Raw genomic sequence first — 11,653 nt, forward strand, 5'->3', positions numbered from 1 at the left:
CAACACCTATTACCAGTACATAATTACATATTAGCTGCATATCAAAACACGGTTATTGTTCTCTATGGAAGTACGGACTTAGGCAGCAAACATGCTGTAATAATTTGTTGCCAGTTACTATAATCATTTGTGTAAAGAAAATGTTTGGTCATGGTTGACAAAAAAAATTTTGACACACAACTTATATGTCAAGATCAAAGTATAATTTACATTTATACTTTTTTTTTTAAATGATTAGTTAGGAAAGTTACAAGCTTTCTGTGTATCCAAAACCTGAATGCATAAAGAAATAACAATAAGCGAATGTTGTATGCTATACGTAGATCCCAATTCAAATCAAAATGGGAGTTAGAGCTTAATTTTATTGTAACAATAGAAAGCAATGATAGTTTAGGTCCTGGTTTGATTTTAGCATTACCATTTAGTTGACTGTACCCGCTAGTCGTGCAGTGGAGGTATGTTGCCACCCTCGCACACAGTCCCACACACAAATGTCTCCTCCGCCCCCCTCCGTCCCACACGTGGTCCACACATATGCGGCGAGCGTCTGGCCTCTCAGCACAGCCGTGAGACGTGATTCATTACAGAGCAGTCTTTCTTCTCACTTTATACTAAATGAGCTCCGTCGTTAATTCCCATCTTGAGGTGATTACAGCAAGCGCCTATTAAGCAGAGGTGTAGCCAAAACTTGCACTTAAGTGAGAGTATCTTCAAATAGATATGTTGTTCTCAATCTCAAGTAAAGAAAATTTATGCAATACCCTCATCTGTTTGGAGATAGATCTGATAGGTATGTTTTTGACTAGATTTATCAGGGACAATGCACATAAAAAAGAGTAAATAGTTTGTCCCAGGTTACAGCAGATTTGCTGATTTCCACCTGCAGTAACAAGACATAAATTTTATTCATGTGTATTCTAAACCACACAACATAAAACAAAAAAAAAAAATACAACTCACATGTTAAAATCAATCAAGCCAATAATTCAGCAGTGCTACTTAGTATTGCTACTTACAAATGCACACAAGTTCAAGTTAACATGTTGTGATGGAGGAGCTCATTGTTGGGCAGAGCATTCAGGCAAAATGTAGTAAATGCTAATACTATTTTACGACTATGGCCAAACCCAGCCGGCGCATTTTCCATTGAGCACTAAAGGTTCAGTAGACACATAGTAATCATTTGAATTGTACACACAGACAGAGAGCAGATCTGGGAGTGTTTGCCGTTTCCCAGAGGCGAAATGTCATAGTAGTGAGTAAGTGAGCGGCAGACAGGTCCGTGCCGGTCGGCGAGCTCTCCTAGGTAAACAATATCCTGTGTCTGACAAGTGCAAACCTGAGGGAGGGTTGAGGAGGTGAACTGTCCTACCACACATGCACTTACCCACGGGACAAAGGCGTGTTTCAAAGGGATACCGCTGCTTTGAAAAAATGTTACAAGTTGACAAGACATGGGAAAGAAAGTGAAGGTGAAAAGTTTGTATATAAAGATTATTTTTTGCCAATTTGCCAACCTCAGTATTATTAAAGGTGTAATATTAAAAGCATTCAGTTAATATGGATGTTGTGTGAGTGAGTGACAGGTCATGGCAGAAACTGGCAGCCTCACAACCGCCAGTCTACCCTGGGGCAGCTGTGGCCATATTTTAATATCACAGATTATGGAATGAATTAATAATGCTGCACAAAATATCAAGCACCTATATATAACTAATGGATTATTATTATTAAACCTAGGTGTGCTTTTCCAAATTACAATAGTCTGCCATGAGTCTACTTTTGAGATCCTATGAATTCATTTTTATGAGTTTGTCTATTGACTTTATAGTGCAGCATTGAACAAAACAGTTAACATAAACCTACAGTACCTTAATCAACACAATCTCTTGTAAATCTCTTTGCTCACTCTTCTGTTCTTTACTACCACACAGACCGTGGTGTTATGCGTGTGCTGTATCACCAGTTACAGTATGTCAAGCCAGTGTAGAACCAGCCAATGGAAGCAATAACTTATAATTTCTTGCTCTTTATGTAAGTATAAGATTGTCCAAAGCAAAAAAAAACAACAACAAATAAATAAATGAAAAGGTGTAATCTTAAATCAGTTATCTTTTTCAAACAGATCGATTTAATAATTTTCCCCTTAAGCGTTGCCCTCTTGCTTGTACTTTACCACAGCATTAACTACATGTAGCACTTGACTAAGAAAATCTAACCTGCCTTTAAATATTTCACTACGGTGTATCCTGGATTAACATACTACTCTTTGAAGCACTTGTTCAGATCAAGTGTCTTGTCAGATCCGAGTGCTATATTACTTGACTACAATCTCCCTGTCTGTCTGGCCCTGTCTGTGCATTGCAATATTTCTGTGGTCGGGCCCAGTCGATGTGCTCCACCTGACGGCGCCTCCTCTGGCTGCCAGGGAGCAATGTAGCCCGTCTGGCTGCCATCCAGACCGGCTACAATGTCTGCTTAGCTCAAAGCCAGACTCAAAATGCACACACCACTCACATGTTAGCCTGGCTCAAACCTTACAAAGCTTACAAAGATAGCTGCCATTTTTTCTCCACTGCCTTTGTCTCCTCAACAGATGCACTGACTTGCTTTCTGTTCATTGCACAAGCTCACAAGACTATTTCACAGAAATAACACAGTGCCCATTCAAGGATAGGAGAATGAAAAGTTAAATGGAATTTATTATAATACACAAAAACATCATAGTTGACAAAATAATATGAAATAATTTCAATTAGAAGATAAATATTTAGATACAAAATTACAAAAAGTGAATTACACAACCTTTCCTCACATTATGAACAATGCATGATTAATACTACTGTAGGTATTTTGGTTTTGGGCTCCTCAAATATCCACTGCGCCTCTCATCTCCTGTGCATGATATAACATCCTTATACCAATGATTAACCACCTTTTTCTTTCTCTGATCCTCCACAGTCTCCCAGCCCCATCCCGGCAAAGAGGTCCAAACTCGACAAGTTACTCTCATCTTCGGCTGAAAAAGACCGTAAACCCGAGTGGCTGCAGTCTCTGTCGAAGTCTGCTCATAAGGTTAGTCGTGAGTGTGGTGAAGATGTTGTCAGTGTGAAACAGGATTTGACTTTAAGCGTAAAGGTCAAAGGGGTGACGCAAAGGCTGCTGTCGTCTTGAATCATCACACTGGCGTCTCTGTGTGACCTCTACAGCGGAAGTGCTCCTACAGTGTTGTAGTTATGGTTACTGTACTTAATGTATGCATTATAGCTGTTTGAAAAAGACTGGGTGTGTATTTAGTATAACATGCATGATTTGCATCATATGGCTTTCTTATCAACAGAGTAGGTCACACCAAAATGTCAATTTTAAGTAATACCATTCACATGTGTTGTTATACTAGTTATATTGAAACCAAACATTGTAAAACTATTTAGTGAAGGTCCAACTCTTATTTTTTCATACCTTTTAAAAAGACTATCATTAGTCATTGGTTTACAGCTGATAACAAAATTATAGGAAAAGTTTATTTATACTTTTCTTGAATTTATGTATTGATGCTTGTTCTACTTGTAAGATGTACTGCTGTATGAGTGTGATTTATAACAGGCACGTTGTTAGCTTTTGGGTAATGCAGGTTTTGACATTGACATTGTTCTGTTGTTTTCTTTGCTCTGCAGGATCTTAAACAGGTCCAACTGAAACAGAGACCTTCTGCTTTCCGGCCCTGGTCTCCCAAAGCAGTGGAAAAAGAGAAACCACCCATTCAGAAAGAAGAGAAGTAAGTGAAGCAAAAACACATGCACTTTTACTTTGAAAACTGTTACAAATATTAACAGCCATTCACTTTGGTCTAATCCAGGCCCTACTCCAGAAATGAGGAAAACGGAGCAGTACCCAACATGGCTCCTGTGGTCCCTCCAGTGCATCCTAGAGACAGCCATGCTCCAGGCAGGGGGCCCAATGCCATTTCCAAGCCCCCACACGAGCTGCAAAATGGGGACGCCAAACCCAAGCTCAAACCAGCACCAGCCTCCAGTTTGAACAATAACAGCAGAGGAGAAGACATGGACACAGACGGAGAGATAGACGTGGACGACTGCAATGAGCGTGAGTACAACAGTAGCAGCCATTTTGAAGGGAATCTACATAGAACATGGAAAAGGTGCAGAGAAGCTTGTGGAAAAATGTTGGAAGAGCTGGAAAAATATGAGGCAGGGGGATTCCAGTACAACTGCACCATCAGCTGGTCAAAGGTGGAACTACAGGGAGATTAGCTTTCACTTCAAATGTATTTTGTTGAACTGTTAAGTGTTGATAATACAATTTACTTAGTTCAGCTACTTTAATTATGAAGATATGATAAATTACACTGTCAAGTAAATATGTATGTCACCAAAATTGAAAACTATCAGTGAATAATAAAGTTAAATACTCGGTAATAATTTTAAAAATATTTTTTTAGACAGTAGAATATAATTTTCCTGTTCTTTAAAATAAAAAATAGTTTTTATATATTTATAGCCATTTATTTAGCTCCAATATAGATAGATCAAGGTAGGATCAGTTTTATGTCTAGTTTTAGTTTTAGTAAGTAATGTAACTTTCAAATGTATTATTATTTCAATTTTTTAAAGTTGTTTCGGGCCATTTCTGATTTAGTATGTTTATACAGTGGAGTGACATGTACTAAATTTAAATGTATTTTGTCCTCTCCTCCAGACCCAGTGACATCTTCGTCCCTCCCCTCTCCGCCGTCAGCTTGCAGTAGTGTGTCCCAGACCATGACCACCCAGACCACCCCTCGGTCTCAGGATGGCCCCGTGTGGTTACCGGGGAGCATCAGTCCGGAGATGGACAGTTTGAGGCAGATGCTCTATGGAGGTCTGGAAACCAAAGAGTCTAGAGAAAAACTCCTCCAGGAGATTGTCCGGATGAGGGTGAAGCAGGAGGAGAAGCTAGCTGCAGCGGTGCAGGCAAAACGCAGTCTACAGCAGGTATGCTATTGGCTAATAGCCATTTCAACTCAGAAAAAATATCCAGATATTTGATAGTGTTAGCTAAATATTAATGAAACAACTAATTTGAGCACACATATTTTAATATAATTTAATAGTAAATATAAAAACACCCTATATTTTGAAATTACAAACAAATTTCACATTGAACTTTTTAAAAACTTGAACTGAAAAATATAGATTTTTCAGCACTAATTAGTCACTGTAAATTGAGATTGTTTCCTCTCTGTCTGCTTTATCTAATTTGCTAAAATAAGAAATTGAAATTGAAGTTATCTGTAAACATTATAAACATGCAATGCTTTATGTACATTACAGGAGCTGGAGTTTGTGCGAGTGGCTAAGAAGGGTCGTCTTCGTGAGGCCATTGAAGCCAAGCGTAACCTGCGCAAAGAGATTGAGCGTCTGCGTGTGGACTGGGACAGAAAGATGAGGGAGGCGGAGGAGTCGTGCGGGCGCCTCAGACGAGAGCTGGAGCAGGAGAGGCAGCTCCGAGTGTGTGACAAAGGCTGTGAGGCCGAGCGGATGAGGGCCAAGTACTCCACTCAGGTGAGAAAGAGAGAGGGGAAATACTGTTTAATCAACTCTGCTTGTCTCAACAAGGGCTGGGAAGTATGGTAAAAAAAAAAAAAAAAAAAAAAAATTATATATATATATATATATATATATATATATATACACACACACACACACACACACACACACACATACATACATATATATAAACAATTACGTTTCCTCTTTGGTTGATTATGTTTGATTCAATCTTTATTTTTATACAAGAAATAGCTAATTTAGCACACACAAAAATGCCAGTCTATTTTGCAAAGTGTTGACTGATCTGTTGATAAAAAATATAAAAATAACACAACAGAAATATATCATATTAAATGAATAGCACAGTCCTAGTTTCAATTAGCCCATCATCATTCAACAGGTCTGACCCAAGAATGCATTTTAATTGAAATGCATGTGATTCAGTATAAAAGTTCCTATTTCAGTCCCCTCTCAAATGTTAATGCTCGCGGACTGTAAAATGAAACTCGATTTAAAAACATGAATGACAAATCTCATGGCAAAACTGCTCAGAAAAAATGCTATTTTTTTTTCCAAAATCGTACAGGACTCCTACAATAACCTCTCCTTTCATTCTCCCCTGTGGTGTTATAGATCAAGGATCTGCACATGCAACTGCAACAGGCCGAAGCCGATCGTGAGCAGCTGAGGCAGGAGCTACAGCAGGAGAGAGAAGCGCGTCAGAGTTTGGAGAGCGTAGTCAAAGAGCTACAGAGCCAACTGTCCCTGCAAATCAAAAACAACATCCACCACAACATTAACAACAATATCAACAACTGCGCATCTCCAGATGCTAAAGAGGCTACCAGGGAGGCTCAGAGCTCACAGAACACCTGCAAATCCTAATACTTCACAATCATTCATTTACAGACTCGAATCCAATGAGATTTACCAAGGACTGCGCTGAATCTTTCTCTGTAAGGAATAAAAGATCAGCTAGATAAATGCAACATTTGGTAGAGAAGCGGACTGTCACATATAATATAAAATGATACAAATGGATATTATTATGATGCTATATAGGTTTTATAAACTGGAATGCATGATTTCTGAGCATGATGTTACTGAACTTTTTCACATCTAACTCCGTTACAAAACCCTGTCCAAGGACTCTCTTTTATTATTTCGGTATAATATAAGCTATTTTTAAAAATGTGCAAATACAGCCACATAACACTACTTGAAAATGAAGGGAAGAAGAAACCAAGTCAACCATGACGAAATGTTTTTGGTGCCACAACAATGAACTGGTACACACCACTGGAAACCAGAGACACCAGTTTGCCACTATTTACTTTTAATAACCGCTTGCTTTTTATAATTGCGTTGAGGATGGACGTATTAAGAATTATCGCTTGCACCATTATTCCACAAAAGGCAAGAGAAGACATTCATATTGTATGCATGTATACCAGCTTGTACTTTTTGTATTGTATCAACCTGAAGTATTGGAGTTTGTAGTGGGCTGCGTTCAAGTCCACCACCGTTTTATGCTTTTAGGTATTTTAACGGAAGTGTTACTTTTTAATATTCTTCTTATGCAACTTTAGTTTGTGGTTTGTTTCCCAGTTATTTGCAACCAAATGTTACATGTATGAATAGCAATTATTCCCACCCACAGATTTGTCAAGCCTTAGCCCGGTCAGCCATCCTAATTACGTTTGTCAAATAACTGTTGCTTGTATTTGATTGTTAGTTGTTTTCAGGCCGTTAGCAAGATTACTAGAGAATTGTTGACTTTTATAAATAACTGGTTAATGACATGCCAGGGCAAAGTAAGAGTGAAGAAAACTGTTTATGAATGAAGTTTATTAAGGATTGTGAGGTTGTATCTTTGACCCTATTTCAGTTCACCTAAGGTCTAAAAGCACTTCACGGCCTATGCAAAAACTGTGTATGGTCCCTTGAGTTAGATGTTCAGGGGGAGGGACGAAGAAACATGATTGGTGACTGGTACAATGACGATAAATGAATGTAATGTCCATCTAATTGGAGAAGATACAAGATGGCTGGCCAGACTACAGATGCCCTTAAAAAAGACAAAAAACAAAAATCTTTTGTTGCAATGTGGTACTTCTGATTTTGTAACGAGTATTGTAAGATAATTTATATACTATAATATAATTGCTGCCTATCAACAGAAAGCATTCATTTTTAGTCACTGGTTGTAGAGCTCTTAAATCAACAAATGCTGTTTATAAGAACAACATTTCTACATACTATATAAAAAAATATGGATATATTTTTGTACTTAAAAAAGAAAAAGGAATTGCACTTTTTAACAAAAACAAAACCTTGCATAGCGCATTGTAAAACTGTTACATTTTCAAACCACACAGACTTTGAATTAGAACACACTTCCTCTCCTGTAAATACAATGTAAATAAGATTCTTGTCATTATGTTTGCTTGCTCCAAAATTGATTATTATTTTTCGCTTTTTACTTGAAACCAAAAAGAAGAGAGTATATTAGGATTTGCAATCACAGAGCATTCTGCAAAGTGGATGGTTGCTGAATGCACAGAAGAGAAAAGAAATGTTACCACACCACCAATGTAATATTATACAATTCCCCTATTCGTTTATTTGAGAATATGTATGTATTATTTGCTGCGTATGGAATATATCTGTAAGACCACAGACCAAAATCATTCAGAGGTGCACCCACGGCTGGTTTAGGTGCTGTCCTATTAACTTCTATGTCTTACCATTATAAAAAGCCCTCATTCAGTATTTGTTGGGTACAGTGTAATAGCAATATTCATATTGATAGATGATGCTGTTGTAGTTTTGGTTTGGAAGTGGGATTTCACTTGACTCTTGTTTCAATGTTTTCTTTTACCTTCAGAAAACTTGTATACTGCCCATTAAAAGTTTATTCAATGCTATAGTGTTGTTTGACTCAGTCTTTTTGGTGTAACAAATCAAAATGCCAACTCTTTGCAACATTTTTTCCCTATCAGCTTCTCCTTTCAAGGATAACCCAACAAATTATTGAATGAAAATAGTTCAAGTACAAATCTCTAAAGACACAAGAAAGTGGAAGCGGTGTGAGCAGATCTACTACCCTCACTCCAGACACCTCTACCATCTTCTTAAAGAGGAATATGTGAAATAGCTATGAGTTGAGCTACTATTGTATTATATATTGATTAACCCCGAGGCAATACTCATACAAAAAATACATGAAGGAATTACCTGACATGACAGAATGCCAGTAGAAAATGGTTGTCAATGTATGTCAAAGTATTTTTCTTTTAAAAAAAAAAAACTGTCTTCTGATCTTGGCATGTCATTAAAGGCCATAGATAGTCCTAGAGCCTACTACAAATTAACTTTGGTTTCAGGAAAGTAATTAGGCAACATAAACCAAAGAATAATATGTATTTATTTGTAAGATGTTGTTAGTAAATATTTCTATGCAGCATTTCTATGAAACTCATAACGGGACAGATTATCAGGTTTATCAGGCTGACAAATGAGGGTGATGTACATAAATCTAAAAGAGTAATTAGTGTCTCTCAATATGTATGTTTTATCAATATCATTTATGCAAGGTGCGTAAACACAGTGTAAATATAGACAGCAGCAGTAGATCGTAGAGCTCAATGACAAACATGCCATGTGAGGATGTTTTACCGCATTTTTTGTCTTCGACAAAAAATTCTCATAACTCTCAAATGTCTGAAACAAAACTGACTTGTGTCATAGGACTAAACAGGATCTGAAACCAGCAAATGCCAGTGCGAAAAATGGCTCATAAGATTCAATGTTCACCCACCCACTATATGACGCCCATTTTAAGCCTCCTACAAGCATACATTGTCTTCCATTCTCTCTGGACGAAACACATCACCCACATTGCCCACTACAATCACAAATGAAGAAAGCGATTGTAAAAGGAGTAAGAAACAAAATCTGTCAAGCCAACTATGTGACACAACCTTGGTTAGTCATGAGAATTCACACAGACATGTGTTTTTACAGCATTTTAGACATATATGTGAGTTTCATCCCAATTGGACCAATTCTGGTGACGTGAGCAGTTTTGTATACACTGAGCGTGTTTTGGAAATTTGTGTATCCATTGACTTTCATCATAAACTTATGCTTATTATATCATAAACATTTTACATAATTGTATGTAGTTTTCAACAGGAAAACATTTTTAGGCTTTTAATAAAGGGGGTTGTCAAAATAGCCATTTTATAATGGGAGTCTATGGAGTGCAACACAACAAAACTTTGCCTTTATGCAAAAACAAAAAAATACACCAAAGTCAATCTTCCCACTAAATATCCACACTGATAGGCCAGTCACACTAATAATAACCAGAGTAAAAAATAAATAATATATATATATATATATATATATATATATATATATATATATATATATATATATATAATATATATATAATTTGAATTTGAATTTGCTGGATGTTGTATTGGGCACAAACTGGCATCTAAATGGTTAATTATTTATGGTAATGCATTGAATTAATATATTATTGGAAAGAGAACCCCTCCAAGAAAAAATGTAAAAAAGGAATTTTGAAACTTATTAATCTTTGACGATTTCATGACAGTTTAAAAACTAAAATACACAATCTGTATGAAACACTCACTTTTTTTTTCTCCCAAAACAAAAAATGACCTGAAGTGCATATTCACACTGAACAGCTACACTGATAGGTCAGTCATACTGGTCATAGTGAGAGAAAGACAATAATATCTGTTATTATGAGATTATTGGGTTTTATTCAAAATGACTGTAGGTTGTATATGACAAAAAGTGACATCTAAGGTGTTAATCATTTTTGGTAACTTACAAAGTAAATATGTCATCTTGAAGAGAACCCCTTCAGGAAAAAATATATATATCTTTGAAAAATATAAAAGTTTGACGATTTTATGGCAGTTTAAAAAACTAAATACACACTGAACATCGCACTGATAGTAAAAAAATAAATAAAATTACTATAATGGAATTATCTTTTTTTTCAAATAGGCAGTAGGTGTTATGTTGCACATACTGGGGTTAACTAAGGGGTTAATAAATTATGGGAATCTGTAATCCCAAAATGCCGTTTTGAAGAGAACCCTCTCATGGAAAAAAATGGCAGTTTAAAAAACAAAATACACAATTTGAACAAAACACTCCCAGTGTACCCACATTTTCAACAAGGCACAAGGGTTAACTTGTTTCACCCAGAACAAAAACCCTTGAACCATCCACGCCTCGTTACAATGTTGCCATTAAGTGCACTTTTCAGCAGTATCTTACCACCTCCTGGAGGTGTAATAGTAACATTTTGTGAAGCTCAGATAATGACAAAACAATTTCAGAATTTGATTTGGGGGTTGTTTATGTTTTGCAATCCATTTACAGTTTCAAAGCATATTATAATAACAACAAAACATTATATATATATTATTTTTGGCAACATATTGAACACATTTGTCCATGTTCTCTTATAAGATAGCGTTGAAGTTAAAATACCTGTGGCAGCTTGTGGTCTTTTAAACAGGGGATAAAATGTATTGTTTATTTTTTACAATCAGTCTGTGAGATTAACATAATTCAACAAATTAAAACAAGAAGTCCTACACATGGAACGGTAGGCCTATTTGTATTAAATGGTGGTAGTGCTTAATAAAGCAAATTTAAGACTCCTGTGCTTAGAAAAACGAAAGTACTGAAGTAGCTTTTAGCTTTCTGTTTTGACAACTCCGTCTCTGTATAACAGCTTGTAAAGCACAGACGTTCCACCTCCTGGTCACGGCTGTTTGACTCTTGACAGACTGAGAACATAGTTGTAAAGTTACATCATGGCGCATTCTGCCTCTGTGCACCTGGAAACGATGTCGTGACATTTTTGGCAACAATCCTAACCATAATCACAGCCTAATAGCACACCTGCTTTTCCCCTGAACCATTATTATCATTATTCCTCCGCTCCTCGTAAATAACCAAAAATCTAACAGGTTAATCAGGAAACATCCATCCCCTGTAGAGCAATAATTAGTTTAATACAATGTGACTTTTACATAAAAAACATA

The 11,653-nt window shown here is 36.6% G+C and overlaps 1 protein-coding gene across 1 annotated transcript in view; it reads left to right on the forward strand.

Annotated features, from left to right (window-relative positions):
* Positions 1-8,468, forward strand: part of skib (v-ski avian sarcoma viral oncogene homolog b) — a 47,332-nt gene extending 38,864 nt beyond the window's left edge. Inside the window, exons 2-7 of the mRNA XM_020934097.2 lie at positions 2,962-3,075; positions 3,678-3,778; positions 3,860-4,107; positions 4,720-4,994; positions 5,334-5,564; positions 6,186-8,468. Coding sequence (XP_020789756.1) covers positions 2,962-3,075; positions 3,678-3,778; positions 3,860-4,107; positions 4,720-4,994; positions 5,334-5,564; positions 6,186-6,437 — 1,221 coding nt within the window. The 3' untranslated portion in view covers positions 6,438-8,468. The remainder of the gene's footprint in view (positions 1-2,961; positions 3,076-3,677; positions 3,779-3,859; positions 4,108-4,719; positions 4,995-5,333; positions 5,565-6,185) is intronic.
* Positions 8,469-11,653: the final 3,185 nt, after the last annotated feature.

Source organism: Boleophthalmus pectinirostris, unplaced genomic scaffold (assembly GCF_026225935.1).
Source record: "Boleophthalmus pectinirostris isolate CB_2022bp ecotype Guang Dong unplaced genomic scaffold, ASM2622593v1 HiC_scaffold_3, whole genome shotgun sequence".
Taxonomy (NCBI): Eukaryota; Metazoa; Chordata; class Actinopteri; order Gobiiformes; family Gobiidae; genus Boleophthalmus; species Boleophthalmus pectinirostris.